The sequence below is a fragment of the Doryrhamphus excisus genome, linkage group LG9 (assembly GCF_037039965.1).
Source record: "Doryrhamphus excisus strain RoL-2023G ecotype Guam linkage group LG9, RoL_Dexc_Guam_v1.1, whole genome shotgun sequence".
Lineage (NCBI taxonomy): Eukaryota > Metazoa > Chordata > Actinopteri > Syngnathiformes > Syngnathidae > Doryrhamphus > Doryrhamphus excisus.
The window spans coordinates 693,998-718,289 of record NC_136365.1 but is presented as its reverse complement, the minus strand read 5'-3'; the positions used below and the strand labels follow the sequence as shown (position 1 = coordinate 718,289).

General features: G+C 40.6%; 1 protein-coding gene across 9 annotated transcripts in view; it reads right to left on the bottom strand.

Annotated features, from left to right (window-relative positions):
• tenm3 (teneurin transmembrane protein 3) overlaps window positions 1-24,292 on the bottom strand; it is a 186,206-nt gene that overhangs the window by 91,270 nt on the left and 70,644 nt on the right. For 5 of the 9 annotated variants that reach the window (XM_058079310.2, XM_058079326.2, XM_058079334.2 and 2 more), the window contains one exon: window positions 7,892-8,074. The exons of the other annotated variants lie outside the window; for them this stretch is intronic. In XM_058079310.2, the coding sequence (XP_057935293.2) occupies window positions 7,892-8,074 (183 nt within the window). The remainder of the gene's footprint in view (window positions 1-7,891; window positions 8,075-24,292) is intronic. 9 annotated transcript variants of the gene reach the window in all.

Below are 24,292 nucleotides of genomic sequence, written 5' to 3'. Positions count from 1 at the left end.
AAATGTATTCACATTTTTGAAACACTATTTAAATGCCTACAATAAGTTAAAAGACTGGGTGGACTTACATTTTCTTAATTTAAATGACAAAAAAATAAACAGCTTTGCACATTTGATGAGGTTCTGGACTTAACAGTGCCCTCGGCCCACGACGGTCCTACTGCTGCCCCTCTGTAAAAAGTCTTGGTGTTTTTAATAGTTATTTTGAACTTGACTAGCAGATAAGTTTAGTGATTAAAACTACATTTTTTTCAGCTCAGACTTCTTGGGAAGGTCAAGCCACGCCTAAACCAACTAGAAACAGTTTTGTTAGTTATTTGATAACATCTGGCAAGAACTATTGCTACTCTTTATACTCCGGCCTTGAACAGTCCTCAGCTTGCTGCTTACCATTGGTCCAAAATGTGGCTGCTCGACTATATTCCATCTGCTCTGGCTTCTCTCCACGAGCTGCCTGTTGATTTTATTATTCGTTTTTTTTTTACCTCTCCATGGGCTGGCTGCACCTTCTACTATACTGGAATCTCTTGTTCCGCAAACTTCAGTCAGAGCTCTGAGGTCATCTAACCTGTGTCTATTAGAGTGCCCAAGGTCTAGACTGAAAAAGTCGAGACGGAGCCTTTGTGGTCGGCTCCACACTCTGGAATGCTCTCCCTCTGAAAAGCTGCTTCATCTGTTGAGAGTTTCAAATCAATGCTCAAACACACTTATTTGCACTGGCTTTTAACACTGGACATTTTTGAACGGCTATAATTCCACTCAGGAGACCCGGGTTAGTCTCTTCGTTGGAAAAACTCTATGTGGATCTAGCATCTTCTCCCCATACACCGGCTTCCTCCCACATGCCAAAAACATGAGTGTTAGGCTGGAGATTCAGAATTATCTATAGGTATGAATATTAATGTCAGACATTGTTTGTCTATATGTGCCCTGCGACATTTGTATTTATTATGGTACTTTTACAACCATATTGTTGCGTTATACTTACTTACACTACAGCACTTCGGGCAATAGTGGCTGTTTTAAAACATTGCACGATAAAATACAGACATAAAAAAACTACATAAAAAAAACAGGGGGGCAGTATAATTGTCAACTGGCACAGGGTTCCTTAATTCAGGCTTGCTAGTGCATTTAAAACAGATATACTGTGTGCTGTGTTTAACAACTAAATCCCATTTCACGGTCCTCCAAAGGTACATATGATTTAACAAAAGTGCATACACATTACATCATAGTGTATTTACTGGATGCGTCATCCTTGGGGAAGCTTGTGGTTGTAACCCACTTATTCACATACAGAAGTTCATGTTGCCTTGGGGTGACAGTAGGTACGTTTACATGAGGAGTTTTGCCTCTTTCCGAATGACTTTTCCCAAAACAATGGTATACATGATAAGGAATATTCCAATATCTTGTCTACATGCGCCGTTATAATCAAACAGAATAGTCAATGGGGAATGTACAGTAAGACGTAAACATCAGCATCACAAAACTGGACTTGTGAATGGCGTATAGAAGGGTTTAGATTGTGTTCCACAGATGGCGCTAATGCACACCAAAGCTGCTTGCCAACCGCCAATAAACAACAGAAGAAGACGACGAACTGACGCTGACAACATTCCGTTTGAGCGGGTACATGATACCTCAATCGGATTGGGGAAAGGAATGTTCCACTCTGTGAAAGCGATTATATATTCAATCGGATTGGCACTTTTCTTTCGGAATGAAGTATATACAAAGGTTCAATTCTTTCGTTTGAGCAAATAAACCAAATTTGGGTCCATGTATACGTGGCTACTGTAGAAGATTCCACAGAACAAAATGCTTGGGAATGTGAAGGAAACGGAATCATGTAAATGAGTCTTGATTGATTATTCTGGAATTTTAATTGGAAATGTATAGTCGGTCAGGAAAATCACAAATTAATTCCACTCCTATTTCATTGTTGTTTATTTACAATAATTACATTGAAGTTAATGAACTTGATCTTCTTGGGCGCCCTTAAAATTGATTCATTCTCGTGACTGGAAGCATTCTTACATTGTCTCTCATTCTTTTCATCCAATTGCCCTCATTGATTAGGAGTGGCGTTGAAGAGAATTTTTTTTTTTTTTCCAGCGCTCACCCTGAATCGCTCCATCCTCTTCTTCGTTCAGTGGCTCATTGATTATTTCTGGTGTTGAGGAGAATTGTCCACTTGGTCTTGGATTAAAAAGCACTAAGTGTTATTTGCTGTCTCTGTTTGCCAAGTCTGACCTCCCTTTAACTTGTAGTACAGACGTCGTCAATAAGCTCTGGCGTCATCCCACCATTTGCAGGGAAACTTTGCTTTTTTCTTTTCTGCTGTGTCTTCCGTTCTGAGCTGATGGCCTTGGCGTCACTGAGGCACCAAAAGGCTGTGGACCGTTGTTGGCATCTTTTCACGCTCAGAAAAGAAAGTGGTTGCTTCACGTTCCAGTAAACGAACGCCTTGGTCATGTGATTTCTTCTTGTATGCTTTAAACAAAGCTGATGTGCTGTCATTTCCAGAATACGTACTTTTTCTCAGTCTTTGAACCTTGCAGTTTTTACAGTGATATTTTACTTAGCGATATTTACTATAATGGTATCGATGTTTGATTTTAGAGCCAAAAGCTCTGGTGTCAGCTGTGTCAATATTTCAGTACCTCACTACTCGTCATGGAGAACGCATGTCGAGGTTCATGTGATGTCTTTCAGGTGGAAGGCGATCGGTCTAGCGGCTTTTGCTGGGGTCTGCCAGTAGATCTTGAGCGAATGGAGCGGCGCTAGGAAGTCCGCTGAACACTGGCTCGGTGGCTGATTTGCCTCAGGGCAGGGGTGACGGTGGTAGCGACAAAGAAAGGAGAGAGACGAGGGGCCGAGGGGATTGTGTGGGTTTCCCAGGAGGACGAGGACAGTGATGAATGACTTTTCCGCTAGGCTGCTGTTAAACTAGTTATATTACACGCATTGTTTGGAGAAAAAAAACATTTATTTAATTTAGAAACTTTCAAAAACCCTTCTGTGTAACGTCTTTCTATGTCCTAAATATCCCAATATATCCCACCACATGGACACCTTCCTTCCTTCCCGTCACGAGGGTTGCAGGGGGTGCTGGAGCCTATCCCAGCTGTCTTCAGGCAGGAGGCGGGGTACTGGTGGCCAGCCAATCACAGGGCACATATAGACAAACAACCATTCACACTCACATTCATACCTATGGACAATTTGGAGTGGCCAATTTCCGATGTCCAGCCTCCATTATTCCCAGTGAGGTGAAGCAACAGGTACACCAGTAAATAGCCGTACATAGCGGCTACAGCAGGAAGACGCCGGATTCTACTTTATTACCGACTTCCAGAGCAGTTATATTTCCTTGTCCGTCTGCAGTATTTTTCTTCATTAAGTATTACATTTCTTGTTTTTGTACGCTCCTACATTTTGTCATTGGCACGTTGGGCTATTGGGTCTTCCAGATGGCCTCTTGTTGAAGTAGCTGTTATTTTTTGTTACTTGCATTACCTGTTGCTCTCACCGTCTTTTTGTTCCTTGTCGTTTTTGGACTAAATTGTTATGCCTTTTTTGTAAAACAATATGATGATTTTTCATTCAAACTAAATCCTCACCAAAATTGTTGTGAGTTGGAGCGTCAACTGGAATTTTTCTTTCCCATTTTGGCAGCTGTAAAACTGTCTTCATGTGTGTGTTGAGGTGATAAAGTGGTCAACTGGAAAGCCGCTGGGTTCCCCGGTTTCTCCTGCAGACAGACAGCGACTGTACCCCTTGTTGCCCCCGAGGCTGCATCATAAGCGCGTGTGTGAACAGTTTGTGTGAGAGGATCTCAGGCAGAAAGGAAAACTACTGCCCACTGGCCATAGGCAGCCCATTAAGCTTTCTAATCTGGCCCGCCCAACTTTTCAGAACTGTTTTAGCCCTTGAACCGCAAAGGAGTCACCGGCGACTGGATTTGGAATGTCACTTTTAAACCATGAGCCTTGAACCATTTCAGCTATTCAAAATCATCCTAATGGATTCTATAACAAGACGCTGTGCTTTCCGGTGATAGACACACTCACATACACACATATCAATGACCAGAGTAAAAATATGATACGATATTCCGTTTTCCTTTACCCAATGTGCACAATATTGTTGAAGACTGCAGCACCTTATAATCATTACTGGATATTTTACATACTATGTTTTATATCGATACATTTTAAATCATGCTTCAGAATCTCCTAATGCTGCTAGAAATGGAAGAGAAGCCAGCAAACTCAGTTCCACGGTATATTGTGTACAATGACAATAAACATGTATGTTTCTCATCACAGCTCAGATTTTGTTGCTTCACACAGCAAATCCAATGAGGTAAGGAAAACAATAACATCTGTCCCAACTTTTGCTTGATGTTCTATAGACACATGGGCACATATAGACAAACAACCATTCACACTCACATTCATACCTATGGACAATTTGGGGTCACCAATTAACCTGGCATGCATGTTTGGGTCTGTAGGATTCCTTACCAAACTCTGCCAAACAGAGAATCGAACCCAGTGTCCCGATCTGAGAAGTGGTCGATGGCGAGACCCCCAGGATGCAGAGACGCCGTCGGCAGGTTGCTGGTAAAAATGCTTTTATTGAATACGGGCTTTTTAACCCCACTGATTGTAATTGCCACCAGCCGTGTACAATTACACTGGGGTCAAGCTGCTGCAACTTCCTCACAACAGGAAGTGCAGTACACCAAAATAAGAGCATGACACCCAGGTCCTGCCGATCTCCTGATTGTGGCCAAATGCTAACCACTCATCCACCGTGTGGCCCATAGTGTAAAACCTGTAAAATCCAATTGAGTGTTTTGAGCTGGTCCGCCATTATAAGTTGTCGTACCACTTAAAGCATGTACGCCACATGTACAAGTACATGTTAGAAGCCATTGTGGCTCCAAAGTCAAAAAGTATGCTCACTCTTGTAGTAGTCGGTAAAATAGGTACTCCAAATAATACATGAAATACCTGCTTGATAAACTACATGTGGACAATAAAAGCATATTTCCAACTGACTGACTTCCTGTCAAGGTAGACAAGTTGACTTCCTGTCAAGGTACTAGGAAGCGAAGGAAGGCAAGGAGAGAAACATTAGTGAAAGTGGGGAAACAAAAAGGACTACAGGAAGTGGTGAGAGTGATATTTTAGATGTTTGGCTCAACAGTGGTTGGTAAAGTAAGGCTGGGACAACTTTGTGGGAAAAAGACCACACACATCTGCAAACACACACACACAGACACACACACACACACACACATAGAAGAACATGCACAGGCATTTGGTACATTCAAATCATTTCAGAGCTGTTTCTGATTATGTTTAGATGGCAACATAAACATGCACAGACGTCGTTCTGTCTGTTCCGATCATTCCATTGAGCTCAGCAACACTTTCTCACACTGCCTCGACCCACAAGCGGTGCCTCTTTTTTCTCTCGTTACGCCACCTTTCCTGGTCTACTCTGGCTGCGCTTGTGGTTGTCCTCGTTCCTCCTCGTTCCTTTCTTCCAACCATCAAGGTCTGTTTCCCATCCAAATGCACAACGACAGAATGATGCAGGGTCATTGGCGAGCCAACAGAACCTGACAGCATCCGGAGGCGATCTGGACTAAACCCACTGGAATAAGCTCTTATGGCTGGACTGGTTTTGGAAAAAAAATCCAGCCCAGCTTCCCCCTGATTTACAGCTTTGGGGCGTGGGGGGAACAAATACTTGCGCACATACAGTACATGTGCACAGCACACGCTCATAATAAAAAGCTTTGATCTGGCGCCCCTCTACTATATTGGGGGGGGGGGGGGGGGTACTGCTGAGTCTAACGTTTATCACATACAGTGTGCCGTGAATTAGTCTCACAAATGAAAAGCAAGTACGTTAGATGGATAAAGCCACTGCTAATACTGGTGACATCGTTGTTTATCTTTCCCAAAACATTCCCATTAAAAGTTGGCATGAGTTCAACCAAAAAAAGAGATGACATATGTTTTCCACTACCTCAGCGAGCGACCCATTCAGTTTGAGACCATGAATCTCTCTTTATCTTTTACCACATAATTGGATAATCTCCATCTTGAACTTTTGCCGCCACTACATATTTACACTAAGACTAAAAAAAGCCTCCGAGTGAGAAAAAAAACATCCATTCAACTTAGTCACTTTGCTTTCTTTCGGTTTACTTTTCTAAACACGGTTATTGAAATATAATGAGTGTCAAATATCTCCATAGTGTGTTAACCTTAAAACAACAGGATCCCCCCGCCCCCCTGTACTGGGGAGTACTGACTTATGTATGCGCTAATATGCTAATTGCTCAATATCAATAAACACATGTCCACGCTACAAGAACATCACCTAAAAGCTAAACATAACTGATATTAAGAAAACACAAGACAATTCAAACCGTAAGCAAAATAAAGTTGAAAACATGAAGCAGTCAGGGGCCCTCAGGGGCCCTCAGGGGCCGTCAGGGACCAGCAGGGGCCAGCAGAGGTCATGAATCATTTTATAAAACAAATCACTAAGTCAGCACACTACGTTAACACTTAGCCCTTTTTCTCACACCTCATTGGTCCGAGACACAACTGTGAAAAGTCAATTTCAATGAAATATTATCAAACAATTTTTCCACATGATTAGAGCCCTCTGGATGTTAACTAGTACCCCTATAGTCACCTTTTTACTCGTATAGTAAATATATTAGACATAATATAGTAGACATAATAACTGTAAATAAGACATTTAAGACATAAATATAACTCACACATGTTGTGTGTTTGTGTAAAAGTAGTCTGGTGATGGGGCGGACACAGTTGAGTTTTACCTTGACGTGGGTTACGGTTGCCACGGTGGCTCATGGGCCTGTTGTAAGATAATTCAAACTTGAAATAAAAGCTTGTGTTTGTGTCTCACCCAACATTACTGCAGCATTACCAGGTGACCAGTAGATATAGTATTTGAATGCGTCTTTGAATGCCTTATATTTGTATTATGGATAATGGTGCTATTTTTATGTTTGAATTTAGACACAAAAATATGCAACATTTCCTTCAATATGCATTTGAACTAATAAAAGTACGTATTCAACCACAAAATAGTGATGATTTATGAATTAATATAATTGTGAAGAATCGGGATAAAATGAAGCCAATCTCCTGACCACTTGTCCACCATGCAGCCTAAAGGTAATGTCATGTAAGCTAATGTCTCATCAGAGTAACTACTACGTTATATTCATTTTCCTTTAATATTTTTGACTAATAATAAGCCATAATCAACCATAATCATTCATTACAGTTAGAAAAAACGTGACATTGCCAGGAACGGCTGTATTGTTTTCTTTGGTGCTTTTAGGTCCATTGTCGGAATGAGAAAAATTGGCTGTACTCAAAAAAAGGAGATCAATCAAGGCTCAATGATAGGGATGTCTAATATTGGCATTTTTTTTTTTTTTTGCAGAAAAGTATTAGTATTAGAATTAGTATTAGCCGATAGGGACACTAACATGTGTAACATGACACATCTCGTGTGTTAGAATGAACATACAGTATATGTGTCGTATACAGCATTTTTGAAAAATATCGGTTGTAATGATCAGGAAGAAATCCGATACCGTTATAATTTTTTTTATGCTAATATCGGGCCGATAATTTTCGGCGATCCCTACTAAACAAGCAATAGAGGTAAACACAACAAAAAGGGCTCCCGAGGGAATATAAACGGAAGACAAGCACAACATGATCGAAAGAAATCAGTCTTGCTACATTTGAGAGCAGAGAGTAAGCCAGAAGGAGCCTTTTAAATGCTTGCAAATAAAAAGATTATAGTTCATTACCATGGTTTACCGGTAAGTACAATCGGCTTCTATAATCCACCTGCTCCTCCTCTTCCTCCTCCTCTTCCTCTCCCTCGGGCTCAGCTGTGTCACTTAACACTTGGTTGTCATGCAGACGGGATGATTGTGGATGTATTTGGTCAATGACAGATGATGGACAGGAGGGAGAGGGCATGGGGGAACCTATGAAAAACAATCAAACAATAAAAGGGAGGGATTTAATGAATGATATATGAGACAAATCATGGGAATAGAATGAGGATGGATTTTGGTTACTGAGAAAACAGAAGAAAAGTACTTCATCTTGCCCGCATCTACAGTAGCTTAATTGAACGACATGTTAACCCTGAACCATGCACAGAAGTCCTGTCTTCTCTTGGCGGACATGATGTTCACCCAGCAATGATTGCCAGGGAGACTCAAGGCAATACACATCACAGGCTCTGATCAATGTACTAAAATAACTTCCCACTGAAATACTGAGCTCTGCGCCTGCTGGCATCGCAACATGACGCCTGAGGGAAACATGTAGTGCTGCATTCACATGACGGCTGACTCACGGCACACAAGAAAGACAAACTGTTATATGCCAGAAACTTTGATATTCAGCACCTTTTGGTTTATTAAACTAATTAAATGCAGGTGAGAATACAGTCATTTCCATATCCATTCTTGGGTAATCTGAAATCTGCAGATATAAATCATTATCCCGGTACTAATTAGCAAATAATTGTCATCAATAATAATTATTATAATATTCTAACTATTTATCCATAGTTATTATAGTGATTAAAATAATGAATGAATGCACATTTCCTCACCATTTTAATTCACAAATGAAATGCATTCATATATTCTTGCTGATTATCCCAACACTAGGTGCTGGAGCCTATCCCAGCTGTCTTGGGGCGAGAGGCGGGGTACACCCTGGACTGGTGGCCAGCCAATCCCAGGGCACATTTAGACAAACAACCATTCACACTCACATTCATACCTATGGACAATTTGGAGTGGCTAATTAACCTAGCATGTTTTTGGAATGTGGGAGGAAACCGGAGTACCCGGAGAAAACCCACGCATGCACGGGGAGAACGTGCAAACTCCACACAGAGATGGCCGAGGGTGGGATCGAACTCGGATCTTCTAGCTGTGTGGCCTGCGTACTAACCACTCGCTTTTTTTCATTATAATCAATGAATACTTGATTATTAAAATACAAATTATCACACCAGCAACAATGACTAATCTTTGAACAATTTTTTTCTCCAAAATGTTTTGGAAATTTTTTTTTTGAAAAATTGACTAATTCCACTAAATGTTGTTTGTTGCTGCTTTATACAAAGTGGAAGCTTGGGGGGGGGGGGGGGGGGGGGGACCAACAACAATGTACATGTTGTGTGTTTGCCAATTGTCCCAGTATTTTTCCATGGGTCATATCTACTAAGTGTTGTGCAACTCTGATTGTGCTATGTGAGAAGAAGGCCTTCTGTGAGAAGCTATTCTGAAAATGCCAACAGAGCCAGTAAGAAAATATAGTAGGTGTAATGGTAATATTTAAGAGCAGATTTTGGACATGTCCGGTGTAAGTAAATGTACCTGGTGAGTGACAACAGAGGACAGTATAGGACGAATGCAACAATGCCTTGTGTGTGTATCTGCTAAAAAAAAAAACAATAAAAATAAAAATAATAAAATGCCAAGAACGCCTGCCTACATGTGACTTTCTGTGTTTCAGCAGGTCTTCCACACATCGTGCCTGGGAGGTGGAGATGAAGAAGAGACAGCAGAACAGGAGCCAGGAAACAATAATGAGATGAGAGATAAAGGAAGAGGGCAGGACAGCGAGCAGGAAGAGCAAACCCAGAGGAGAGTGTTAGAGAGCAGGGCTTCCAGGGCTTCTTCACAAGAAGCCACACTCTGGAGACGCTGACATAATAACAGCAACACTCTGATAGTCCGGTTCATTTAGAACATCACAACATGGAGTGCACCGAGGTTAGAATATGGGCAACAAAACAAGTCATAAATAATCATGAATAACCCTTACGCGCTGTAAAAAACACCTACTTCCATTGTATTTTTTAGACAAAAAAAAAAAAAACCTCATGAAATCAGACATTCAAGGTCACAACAATGTTGTGCCAGAGAATAAAGAAGCCAGAGAAGAGTGGAATGCTCAGCGAGGGTGAGGTCGTAGTCACACTAACCCAAATGTGGACTTGGTTGCAACCCCCCACCCCCATCCCCCACCCGCCCACCCTCTCCTGGCCTGCGTCCACACTGTCAGCCTTTTGTTTGTCCCATCACTTTGATTTCTTTTTACATGTGGACGATATTCACCCTTTTTTAGACACGTTCAGATGATTGATTTTAGACGAGGTTGCCACTGTTATTAATGCCTTGCTAGAGGAGTGGATGAATGAGGACGTGTGCTGTGGGTTTCACTTTGGGATCCTTTAGAGCAGGTGTGGGGCTGCATGGCGGACGGACCAGTGGTTAGCGTGCAGACCTCACAGCTAGGAGACGAGGGTTCAATTCCACCTTCGGCCATCTCTGTGTGGAGTTTGCATGTTCTCCCCGTGCATGCGTGGGTTTTCTACCCATGGAAAAATTCTGGGACAATTGGCAAACACCAGGTACATTTACTTACACCGGACATGTCCAAAATCTGCTCTTAAATATTACTATTACACCTATATTACATCTATATGTTGGCGTTTTCAGAATAGCTTCTCACAGAAGGCCTTCTTCTCACATAGCACAATCAGAGTTACACAACACTTAGTAGATATGACCCATGGAAAAATACTGGGACAATTGGCAAACACAACATGTACATTGTTGTTGGTCTCTCCCCCCCAAGCTTCCACTTTGTATAAAGCAGCAAGAAACAACATTTAGTGGAATTACTCAATTATTCAAACATTTTGGAGAAAAAAAAATGTTGTGAAGTGGGCTCAGGCACAGAAAGATTGTTCTATCTAGTGTGAGTATGCCCTGAGTTAGTGAATTAGTGTACATATGCTAGGGTAAAAAAGACAATTAGTAAATCAGTGACAGATTGAAAGAATTTAGGTTTTGAAGAGCATCACAGCCTTTTTTATTTTATTTTTTTATCACTGCTTGGATGAGTTCTGGCAGACACACACACACACACATCTGTTTTCTGTGGTCTCTTGAGTGCCCTTACAGTTTTCTGGGGCTGTCTAGACAACTTTTTGTCATTGTGTCAATGTTGGAAAACATACACAACATACTGTATTTTACTCTGCACAAAATATTTATCCTGACATTTTTTCACTCCCACTACTTCCACATTTGTAAACTCATTGAAATCATTCCAATATCTAGATATTCAACTTATTTTCTACCAAAGATATATTTATACTTTTTTTTTCAATTTGACTGTTCTGTCTCAAAGACTTTTTTGCACGGTAGGGACAAAGCGGTCCAACTCTACAATAGAAGAGCGCACGTTAAAAGCCGTTTTAAGCCAAGAAAGCGACCAGAAGGTGTGCATTATATAAGAACTTGAGCTGCGTTTCTCCCATGAAATAGACGCTGCACAGCAACCAGGAAGCGTGAAGGCATCTCACCGTGTAAGCGTGCACACACACAGTTCAGTAGCAAAAGAAAACGTTATTTTCATGTAAAACAACCATTGTGTTGTGTTGTTTATGTTGTGGCATCATTGTTTGGACATTCAGGCTAAATATGTGTGGCTAAATTAATGTCAAAATGAAAGATATGCTTTTCACAAAAGGCCTTTTTTTCCCTTTTCTTGTTGAGAAGTGATATTTTTCTGAAACTTACATGTGTTCTACTGCTCATTACCAAAGAAGACAAATAGCCCAAGAACACAATATTCTGTGTGCCTAAATCAGTCTAAATCATCAAAAATGGCCGGTAGTAAAAAACATCTGGGATTGAATGACTTCCACAAAACACATTTTCTTAAATTACACATTTTCTAAGACAGCATTCCCATTGAAAAATAATGGACAATTTTTCAAAAGTTGGACAAAAGTTCCTCATTTTCACACTCAATTCAAACCATTCCTGTATGGAAACACATCCATTCACAGCATTCACACCAAAATTCCCCACTCACAAAAATTCCCTTTTATGTATCCTGATAATTAATAATGATGATCGTCTACATGACTTAACTGATTCAAACAATTCCAACAACAAATTCATTGTATCTATTTCCAAAATCCTAAATTTCCTGAGCAACTCGATACCATATTTTCCATACAGCCCTTAAGTTCAACTTCAACATTCACACACAATTTGTACACAAATCATCTTTAGTGACTTTTAATCTCCGCTGTCTTATGAGCTGTCTTCCAGACAGATGTGCGGCTCGGTAGGTGTTCTCCACTTTGCTTCAACTTTCTCAGGATAAATCAACAACAGCTGAGGGATTTACATTTTAATATTAGAGTCCCTGAATCTTGACAGTAAATGCTTTATTAATTGTTAACCTCGTCAGTCAATTTTACCCTTGAAATAAAAGTTTGTGGTGAGAGAAAATATCTTAAAAAGTTTCAATCCTCTTTTTGTGTTGTCTTTGTAAAACAATAGCAATAAAATGAAGACAACATTAACATGTGGACAGTCAAGAAGTTGACTTTAATTCTTGGTGAAACTCTCCCAAACATTGCCGTGTGATTGGCTGGTGAACATCTAGTGTTTAGTCTGGCTAAAGCACGCTACCAAGTACATTGTCTGCTATATTTGTAGCTGTAATCACTTTTAATTGAAGCTATTACTGATCATGTAAAGACAGAAATGAAATGGCGTATTCCAAATGATGTGTTTAGGTAGTGTGTCATTTATCCTTTAAATACATTTAATTTGCTAAAGAAATGTCTATTGCATATTTAAAAAAACAACAACAAAAATGGCCAAGAGAACAGCTGTTGGCTGATTATTGTTATTGCCCTTAACAAAATAGAAGAAAACAGCTTTTGTGATGATGAGTTGATAGTGAAACTAAATCTAAATGGTTGCCATCAAGAGAGCAAACTCCAGATGTAATGCATGTGTAAATATTCCAAAAACCTTCTACTGTTTTCCACATAGCACACATCCATTTTTTAGCCATTGGTGGCTTTTAATGTAATGAGCGCTGCTAACACATTTCCTAGAAATGGTTTGGGAATGGTTTGCAAAGTCAGGCATAACTGGAGGATATCATGGATATCATGCAAGATATGAGGCTTTTGGCTAACCTCGAGCTATCTGGAGCAGCCCAACATATGCCACCCACTACCACATGGAACACCACGGCCGGAGGCCAAGTAAGGTTCGACTAAGTCACGGTTATTTTTGACAAATACCACAGGCACAATCAAAGTACTTTTTCATCTGTTTGTTTGATGCTAAAACAAGCAAAACAGGCTTCAGGCCTCAGGCACTGATTGTTGTATAAATATACAGTCGTTTGGAAGAATAGTCAAATTACACGACTATTGAAGCAAGTGTTTTCATTCGGGCCAACACACTTTGCTTCATCTTGTTCCCCTGTGAGTCTCGCCGGCCAGGGCGTGTTGGCCCCGCTGTCCTGGTTCTTCCCACTGAAGACCATCACTTATCAGCTCGTGGGAGGAGTTGACTTTTAATGAATTGACTTGTCTTTTGACTCGACTCGGCTTCTTTTGAGTGAACAAGGCTGCCTTGTTTTTGACCTGATGGATTATTTTCATTTCTATTAAGAAAATCCCCAAACTGACCTCCAAAGAAGACTATGGGAAGTTTCTCAGTTGCTACAAAAGATGCATTTATGTGTTTTTTCAACCCAAACGCACCATCCCGTGTATGTTTATTTTGCACAAAAGGCAAAAAGGGGTAATGACGCAAGTGCACAATCAAAGAGATGAAGAGAAGGTGGTAGAAGTGCATTAATAAGAGCTCGGCATGCATCTTTCCCATGTATTAATGTGTTCCACAGCAAGGACCAAGTGGAAGGGACATTTTAATGCTTGCACACAAACAGTTCAGTTCCAAAGGTGAAAATTGGAAATAGTGTTAAATTTCAATTGCTATTTTGATGTAAAACAACCATTTTTTTGTGTTGTTTGTGATGCGGCTTAGTTGTTTGGATATTTTGGCAAAATAAAAATGACTATATTGTGTCAAAGTATAGTTATGCTTGAAATTATACGGGAGCCAGGCGACGACATTTCGTTGGCAATTTCACTGCTGTGTTATTGTGCAATGACGTTAAAGAAAGTCTATCTATCCATCCACCCATCCATCCATCTAAATATAAAAAGCTGATGTTTTGCTGAAACTTACCGATGTTCTACTGCTGATTACTAACGAATGGAAAAAGGTACAAAAGGTTCTGAAGAAAAACAAAAGTCTAATCTTTCTTTTGGTATGTTCCATGTTTATGTAGCCCTCGGACACAATACTTTATGTGCCTTGAAAGATCGGTCAATTGTGAATTGTGCAGCCCCGGTTTTCACCATTACGCTTTTTTTGCAGGAATTCTTCTTCTCCTTCTTCAAGTAACTGTTATACGGCTGTAATAATGCTAAAAATACTATTTAAAAAGTCGTAAAAAGGGTTTCTATTTTCTAACTACTAAAATATTCCATTTATAAATAAAGAATCCTACTTCACGGAATGGTAAATGCATCTTCAAGGCACTCAAAGTTATCACATTTACCAACTAACGGGGCAGTATGAGCAGCAATCAGGGGTTCTGTATCTTGCCCAAGGATACTTTGACATGATCAGGGTGGACGGGGAATCAAACAGCCTTCAGGTTGGGAGACAACCACTCCACCACCTGAGCCATGCCACCCCTGAGCCAATTCGCTTATCACGGCTGCATCCGGAGCCAATTAATCCCAGTACACGAGGGATTGCTGTAAACCATAAAACTGATGAAATTCATTTCACCGAGACTCGAGTGGCAAACAAACGTGCTAATGGACAAACGGTGAGGTATGGATCTTGTATGATTGTACTATGGAACCAATAATGTTCATGCATCCGCCAGTGTTTAACAAGCCATACAGGAGGCATGGGGCCAGGCTTAAGCATGCATGCTAATTAGACTTCCTTAGTCTTCCTTTGCTTCACATAAAAAACACACACAGTCCCACAGCATGTCCACTTGAGCCAAGACAAAGACAGACAAATGATAAATGCTCATAAATCCTACCCATCATGTCCACTGACTAAATTTAATTTTGGTTGAGTGACAAGGGGAAAACAATGAGGAGGATTAGAATTGTGACAAGCACCATCCACCATTCCTCCCTTTATTCACGCTAGGGGATTTGTTTGCTTCTCCCAAACAACTGCCTGGAAACAGACAAAAAAAAGCCAAACTTATACAAAGCGGTGCTGCAATTTGGACACTGCAGTCTGATTTTTTTGCGGTCCTCTTTATCACTTGTCTTTTGCTTTTACGGGCCGATGAGATCATGTTGGCCTTTTGTTCTTCTGAACTATAAGATGGTGTAAAGCCACAGCGTCCCGTGGGCACAGTAATAGTAAGAGCCGCGGTGGTGAGGAGACACATGCTAAAACCATCGATAGAGTCTTGACATGAACATGAGCGTGGATGAGAAACAGATTTGGAAAGAACACAAAAGAGAGTGCTTCTTTGAGATGCCTTTGACTTGTGCGTGGATTGTGATGAGAAAGCACGCGACTTGGGCAAGCAGGGGGGAAACCGAACCATTCGGGTGCCAACTGTAAAATCTACACTTAAATGGAGGACCGGCCGCAAGACAATGAAATACACAACACACATAAACAGCTTGGATTATGGAATAAAGTCATCAACCTTCAACAGTACTACGGTACAAAGGACGGTTGATAAAAAGATCTGGAATTGGAAACTTCACAAAACTTAGGATTCAATATGACAATAAATTATTAATTGCAATATATTCAATTTGTAGTCTTGTAGTCCACATTCCAAAAACATGCTAGGTTAATTAGCCACTCCAAATTGTCCATAGGTATGAATGTGAGTGTGAATGGTTGTTTGTCTATATGTGCCCTGGGATTGGCTGGCCACCAGTCCAGGGTGTACCCCGCCTCTTGTCCTAAGAAGACAGCTGGGATAGGCTCCAGCACGCCTGCGACCCTCGTGAGGATAAGCGATAGAAAATGAATGAATGTTTCATTTATAGTCCTGATCCACATTTTAAAACCAGTTGAAAAATTGCAAGAATTTCCCAAGATGTTGCAGGGGATAGTATCACCCCAAAAAGTTTTGGTACTGTTTCAAATCATGAAAATAGGGCATGATACTTTAAGTATGTTATTATCAATGTACTTGTTAAGGCATGATCACAGCATGCATGTATGACACAATAGAAGGCTTGGTAATCCAAATAGGTACCTCCTAATGACTTGCATTGTTGGCTTGCTCATACTAACTGAGGAAAAAAATATGAGTTCATGTTTCACATAAAGATCGTGGATCCTGGGCAAATAGTAAGTGCAGTTTTCCTTTAAGGTATTAGAGTTAGTAAATGGCTTTAAAATGAGATTTAATTGAAAAAAAATGAGCTTAAGTTCAAGTGAAGCACAAAGCTGTCTCAGGCACATTTTATGGTTATGGCTTCTTATGGGTTATGTGTCTGTGGTTTAAATTAGGACTCCGCTATGTACACAAAGACAGATTACAATGTATTATACTCATTTTCAACAGCTACACACAGTCAATCTCCTCGGAAGGTGCATCAAAAATGCAGTTGTGTTGAGACGTTTAGATACGCTCAGCATGCACGTGTACACAAATGGAAATATTGGACTTTTTCCACATGGGCCAACTGACTGTAAAACATAAAGTCTGTCTTTATTGGAGAAAGGCAATAATTTAAAGCTCAAATTAGACATTTGTGGGTGTTTTCTAAAACCAACACACGGTCAGTGTTCCACAGCGTGCCTGGTAGATGTACAGTACATGCGCCCAATGAGATTGTTATTTCAGTCGCGCCGAATGAACCAACATGTCTTTTAACTTCACAGGGCCTCCGAGCTTCCTGGTAGTAATGATGATGGAGTACAGCTGCTAAATGGTCTCCGCCAACATTTCAAGCACTAACACAGCGCCGTACCCAACATCTGACCACAACTGAAGGTCGGGAAGTTGAAGAGGTCGTCAGAGAGCGAAAGCTCATCGCTTGTACGTTTTACCATTAGTATATATTTACTTTTGTATACAGCACCAGACCACTAAGATATTAATTGACTTCAATTTAATAACTATATTGAACTATATTGTATGACCTTGATTACCTCATCTACATCCCAGCATGCCATGGTGATGTTTACAATGTATCGTCTGCTCTCTTATTGTGTGTGGAGGAGTGATCGCATTCATTAAACCTTTACTTTGACTTTGTCAGCTCAACTCACAGCGACCGTAGATACAAATAACTTAATAACTGCCAGGGCTTTAACTCACCATTCAAAATATACTTTTCCTTCTCCATTTATGCTCAATATTTGTTCCCGTTTGTGGCTGTGCATCTGCATGTACGTTCCCTCATATAATTCTAATATATTCCTAATATAAATACATATAAATGATGGCATTTATGGTTACTTTTTACCATCATTGAAGACGTAAACCTTGAGCTGACTGACAACAGGGAAGTGGTGGTTGCCAGATCGTGTCACATCGTCAATGAAGGTCAAATAAACGTCTTATATGTGCATTTAGAATTGTTTATGCATATAAAACTATTATTGTGAACCTATAAAAACATGTTTTGGATTCATATTTCTGAATGTTAACCGCTAACGACTTCTGGTTCCAATTTTTTCTAGCTAGCTAAATAGGACGCTAACAAGGAAGAACGTTTTGTGATTCAAAAAAGGACATTTAAAACACAATTGGACTCACGCTGTGTATTAATTACGCCAACCAGAGAATATACATAAACCGAGGCAAATATTTTCCAACATAAGAAAAAAACAAACATGGCGGACGCTAGCTGAGGTTCCACTGTACATGCGGTTTGACACGCAGGTTTGTGTGACTTGCTATTTATTAACACTTGCTGTCATACCAATGTCCCCACTGAAAACACTGTCACATTAACAAACCAGGTCAGGCACACCAGTAAAGTGTACACACACACACACACACACACACACACACACACACAGATACTTTCTCATTGTGTTCTGAGTGACTGCTCAACTTTTGCCTGTGGGCTGACAGTGACCTCCAAGTTGCATCATTCTCTTCATGTGTGTGTGTGTGTGTGTGTGTGTGTGTGTGTGTGTGTGTGTGTGTGTGTCATGTGCTGACCTGACAAGAGCTCCATGCATCCCCGCAGACATTGTCTACCTTTCATGTCGTATTATTTCCAGTGGGAGTATAATAGAAAATGTTAGTGGGATAAGTGTGTACAAATTAACTGATCACTACGACCATATTGACAAAGCAGTAAAAAAACATGTCAGCATGAAAGTCTTTTTTTAACTGCTTTACAATTATAGTTTTACATGCTGAAAACAATTTGAAGTACTTACAAATCAGGAATGAAAGGCATAGCATATAATAATATGTGAGTTTCTCGCCTTTTTAATTCAAAAATGCTGGCACTTGCAACTTTCTGGGGCTCCATTGTGGATTATTTTGTAGCCATGATCAATAAGAAACAAGACAACACACAAGATTAATCCACGAGAATGTGACGTTACGAGATATTAACATCACTTTTAAGAAAAGTACAATGAAACATATATAAATATATATATATATATTTATATGACAGTTAGGGATATCAGATATTGGCTTTTTTGCTGAAAACCGATTTGCCAATTTCCGATATCAGCCGATATCGATATGTGTAACATGACATATTTCTTGTGGTGGAATGACTACATATGTGTTGGAAAAAATCCAATCCAATTTTGGGCCGATAATTATCGGCCATCCCCAAAGATAATATATCACAGTCTAATAATTGAATCTGTACTGTGTTACACTCTTCTACACTCATATGGGTCGGTGTAGAATTTGATGTTTGTCGCTTTTAGTGAGTCTTGCATGTGAAGAAGACACAGGGGAAAAGAGTGGAAAAAGAAGAAGAAAGAAGAGCAAATGAGTGCCTGCTCGAGAGCAGGACAGATGGTCTGATACAGATCACCATTTGCACATTCCGTCCATCTTTCACCAAGTCATTCACTCAATGATCCTGATGGAGGTGACATGTGACGCGTGTCATTCAGTCTGCAGTCATTATCGTGGTAAATATGTGCCGTTTTTCATGTTACGTCCTATGGTCGTCTACTTTGTACTCTACTATGAATGATGTTGCTGTTCAAATAAAGGACGGCTCCATCTCCATTGTTGTTGTGGTTGTTGACACCCAGCCACCCTGGGGTAAACAGACGGAAACGTGTCTGCTAATTGACGGTGTAGATAAATACAATTCCAATTATCATTTACTTGTGAAGGGGAGCACTTTTTACTTGAACTGAATTTAACACATCAATTAGAGAAAATAAGAGGATTGGGAGTAGAAAAGATACCGTCATGGCTTCAAGACATTAACCTTTTCAACGGCCTGGATCCCAGTGCAGGGGAAAGTGTGGGTGCAGTTGTGTTGCTATGGTAACTGCTATGCCACGCTTGTGTCAGTGGATACATGCTATACATCCACGGAACCGGAAAAATGTCAGCTAAAAGCTCAAATGAACCAATTAAAAAACAGAAAAACAGACGGCAATACAAAGTAGGGATGGGAGAGTACACAACGGTCTGTGTCTGTATCCGTGTCTGTGCTTGGAGTGGGCGGAGCATAAACCGGGTGTGGGTGTGATTTAACCAAAAATGGACGGTCTTAAATTGACATGGATTGATCAGAAGTTGCGATATGTATTGCATGTATTACTCAGCTCTATGTGTACTGTGTATCTGTATAAGTGATCTGTGAGACTTTATTATTTAGAAATGACCTGTGTGAAGTTGGTGACATTATCTGTCAGCCTTGTTCACTGTATCTTTCTCAAAAGCGCCGCGTTCAGTAATGCGAGCTAAATTTTCCAAGCGACATCATATTACCAGCCAAATCAGTAGCAAGCAGACAGACAAAAAAAACAGAAGTAGTTTGAGTCGTCATGAACGTGCAAGCTCATGAACGAGTCTTTATGCGCGCTGAGTATGTTTTAGTGCGCACTGATTTTGAGATTAATGTGATTAATCACTGTGATTAATCATTTATGATTGTGATTTTAGGATTAATTAATTTATGATTAATTAATCATTGATGGGGCTGTACGACGGACGAGTGGTTAGTGCGCAGACCTCACAGCTAGGAGACCAGGGTTCAATTCCACCCTCGGCCATCTCTGTGTGGAGTTTGCATGTTCTCCCCGTGCATGCGTGGGTTTTCTCCGGGTACTCCGGTTTCCTCCCACATTCCAAAAACATGCTAGGTTAATTGGCCACTCCAAATTGTCCATAGGTATGAATGTGAGTGTGAATGGTTGTTTGTCTATATGTGCCCTGGGATTGGCTGGCGACCAGTCCAGGGTGTACCCCACCTCTCGCCCAAAGACAGCTGGGATAGGCTCCAGCACCCCCGCGACCCTTGTGAGGAAAAAGTGGTAGAAAACGAATGAATGAATAATGATTAATTATGATTATGATCCCTTAACAAAGGGGCGGTCGCTGTGTGTGACTGGCCAATCACTGAGCGTGAAGTCATCACTATTACAGATAATGACGAGTTGTACTTGTTTTAGGCCTGTACTCTGCAAAACTGCATTATCTGTAACGGATAATCATCTCAAACAAGTATCCGGCTCATCCATAATACAAACCACAAGCATGTGAAAGAGGAAATGTGGAAAACAAGCAAGCAGAATTTGTCATAATTTCATAATACAAAACACTAATGTGAAAAACGTTCACACGTAGACCTTGCACATGACGAGCATCATTCATCGACCACTGACACTCACCGAATAAGTAGAATCATTTACTCATTTTTCATACCATCATCCATGCAGACCCAGTACAGTAAACCTCGGATATATCGTTTTCCATTGTTCCCACTGGTTTTGTCCGATATAAGCGAAATCCGTTATATGCGTATACTGGAAAATGTCAGTTTTACGCATATATCGGATTTATATCCGGTACCTGCATAAATGGGATTTTATCCCTTATAAAAAGGCACTTCCTTGACTATGTTTCCAATGTACCTGGACTGGGCAATGAAAAGAGACGTAAGGTACTTTATTGGACTCTGAGCATAAGAAATTGTTAATTAAGCTAGGCCCTGTTACGCCCTACGTTAGGCAGGCCTACGTTATTTCCAATAGTGAGGTTAAGATCTCATTCACTGCTGTGCTAGTATTATTGACGTCACTCACTTTTATATTTGTCCTAAATCTGGAGCCAGGAGAAAGACACGATGCGGCCATCCGATATATGCGAGGGAAATTGGAACGGGACTGGAGATTTTGTCCGAAATAGGCGAAATCCATTATAAGAAATCCGATATATGCAATGAATTTTTATTGGAAATGCATTACAGAAAAATGTATCTGTCCGTTGTGAGCGAATTTCCGATATATCCGAGTCCGATATATCCGAGGTTTACTTTATATGCACAGAAGAATCTACTTTTTCTTTTTCCAGCAAGGCTCTCAAGCCAAGGGTTTAAGACAGGAATGTCAGCTGTCACTCGCTCATTAATATGTCACCGGCCATATCTTATACACCACGCCCTCTACATCTTCACTGTCCCTTCTGCAACTTCCCCAACTCTTATTTCCACTCCAGCTCATTGTTTGCTTCCTTCTGATACCCCCCCCCCCCCCCCACCGCCATGCTTTTGCACATAATAATCAGTGTCATACGACACTACAACACTTAAGTAACCTGTGGAAATGATTTATTACAGTCACTCACGCACACTTGTGTACACGCACCGGGTGATTTATTGCTTTGCAGGTAGGCAGTAATTCAAGGGTGAGAGATTAGTCTAACACCCACTGAACACCAAATTATTACTACACATTTTTTCAGCAGAAGAAGTGGGTCCTCCTGCTGGCGCTCGCTCTCTCTCTCTCTCTCTCTCTCGCTCTCTCCCTCCCTCTCTCTCTCTCTCACACACATGCATCACACGCAATCACATACACACAAACGCACAAACGCACAGATGCACAAGCACACCCTCCGGTAGCCTCTGATTTCATATTATTTTCAACTACCAGCTTGGCCTAATTTGTTGAACAAAGAAAGCCTGAAAACTAGAAGTCGCTAGATGATGTCATTATCTAATTTGCATATCATTTGCATATAAGGTTGTAAAATGTTGTCGGAAAAAAAAGCATAACCTCGCAGGAAAGACAAAAAAGTCAATAAAAACACCTTAATTAAAATGGTATGCTGAGTTGCGGACTACTATAGTGCAGCTACACACAATAACCCACACAGAAAGCTTTCCAGATCTTCCGGATTCCGCACCTCTTTCTGTAGTGTTTCCATGGATTTCCTGTTTCCCATCCAAATAGTCTGTTTAATTGACTCCACCCATGGCCCGCCTCCAGACACGCCCACTCTGCTGTGATGGGTCACATTCTCAAACGCTCCTGAGGACTTCTGGACACATAAGTCCGCGTTTACTGAGTGCAGGCAATCTGCAGCCAATGTAAGGAAGTCCGGATGGCATTGATTTTACCCAAGCAGTGTGCCGCGGAAGCTGACTGCACGCGTACTGCTTGGCAGAACTGTTAACAGCAGACAACAACGTGCTTTCACTTTTGAGTCCCCAAACACCACAAACCTTCCGAATGGAGCCATAGGAAGGCTCTTGAATTGTCTCGAGTCACTTTTGAGAAAATATGTCATCAAGAGGAGTTGTATTATCAGCAAATCTAGCGAAAAAATCGACCAGTCATGCACAAACTACGACCAACGACCCATTACGATTTTTAATACGGCCAACCCAACTTTTCCTGATAATTGTATTCATTTAACACACAATTTCCAACGCTTTTTTGAAACCAGTTAGGCTTCAAAGGTTAGTTTTAAACCATTTGCACTATCAAAATAATTCCAATGGTTTTGAAAATGAATGTTTTCCTGTGATATTTGGGTCATTGTGGAAACACAAGGGACTTTATCACAGTAGCTCACGGAAAATGAGGCATTGATGCAAAGCAGAGTGGGGGTTTCATTACAGAGGAGTGATGAAGGATGGAGCAACAAGCGGTACATAACAAAAGTTCTCCTGAAAAGTGACGTTTTGCCGGTCATTTTGATGTTTTTTTATATTTGTTTTTTGTGTTTGGAGGTGCTTTTTCATTTTTGCCGTGTTTTTGTTTGCAAGCAAAACTGTGGAGGAGATTGATATACAGCTGTCTTTACCAGAAAAAAACATGACAGCTGAAGATTAGACAATCAAAATGCAAACATGCACTCTGACAACTTGCAAATAGCTGTGAGTAGTTGTCAGGATTCCATGCGTGTTTTCATCAGAGTAGATTGTAGTAACAATTGGGTCGTCAGCAGCTAAAATGGCAATGCTGACCGAGCTGTCTCTTCACATGGGAATCTACTGCCTGACAAGAGTGTGTGTACGCGTGTGTGTGACGGCGAGGGAGGGCAGGCTAGTTTACAGGGCAGTTAAGTTTATTGTAAGAGAATTTTATTGCAAAGGATGACACTTACCCAACCCTTAGCTGACCTCACCGCCAACGAGGGGAATTCTTATGCTTCATTCTTTTCCATTCCTTATTCACCGTCATCCTCTTTTTCTTTTTTATTCCAAATGCCACCCACAAACACAGCCCAGACTCTAATCCTGCAAAGCACATTTTATGGATTGGAGCTTTGCATAGAAGCGCTACACGTTCAGATTTACCTCCAGCCCTCCTTTTTCTACGTTCAAACATCATAATCTGAGTTCAAATCTCCTTTCCACAATTAAAATTCATGTCACAAATAAAAGATGACCAATTAGGGGTTCATTCATTCCAAAAAACAGCATTCACGGCCCCACAAACGCTCTGAAAGTTAGAAAATACATTTTGCACTTGCTACAGCAGCCCTTCAACGCACGCTAGCTCTGTGCAATTACTTTAGTAATTATATAATAATAATATCATTACATATAATTATAATATAATAATAGTACTTTATAATTACTTTTATTGCAAATGTTGATTGAAAATCATAGAAATACGTTAACATCAACATGAAGATAGCAGGAGGCTTTGGGATTGGGGGAGTGATCCATGTGAGATATATTATGGTGTATAAATTACTTGGGTTGTTCGTCCCTTCCTGGCGGTCCCGGGTGTAACCATTGCAAAAGAAACTGGGATCTACCAAATGAACTGGATGATCACTCACAATGATGCCAGTGTGTTTTCTTTTTGGCATTGACTTCA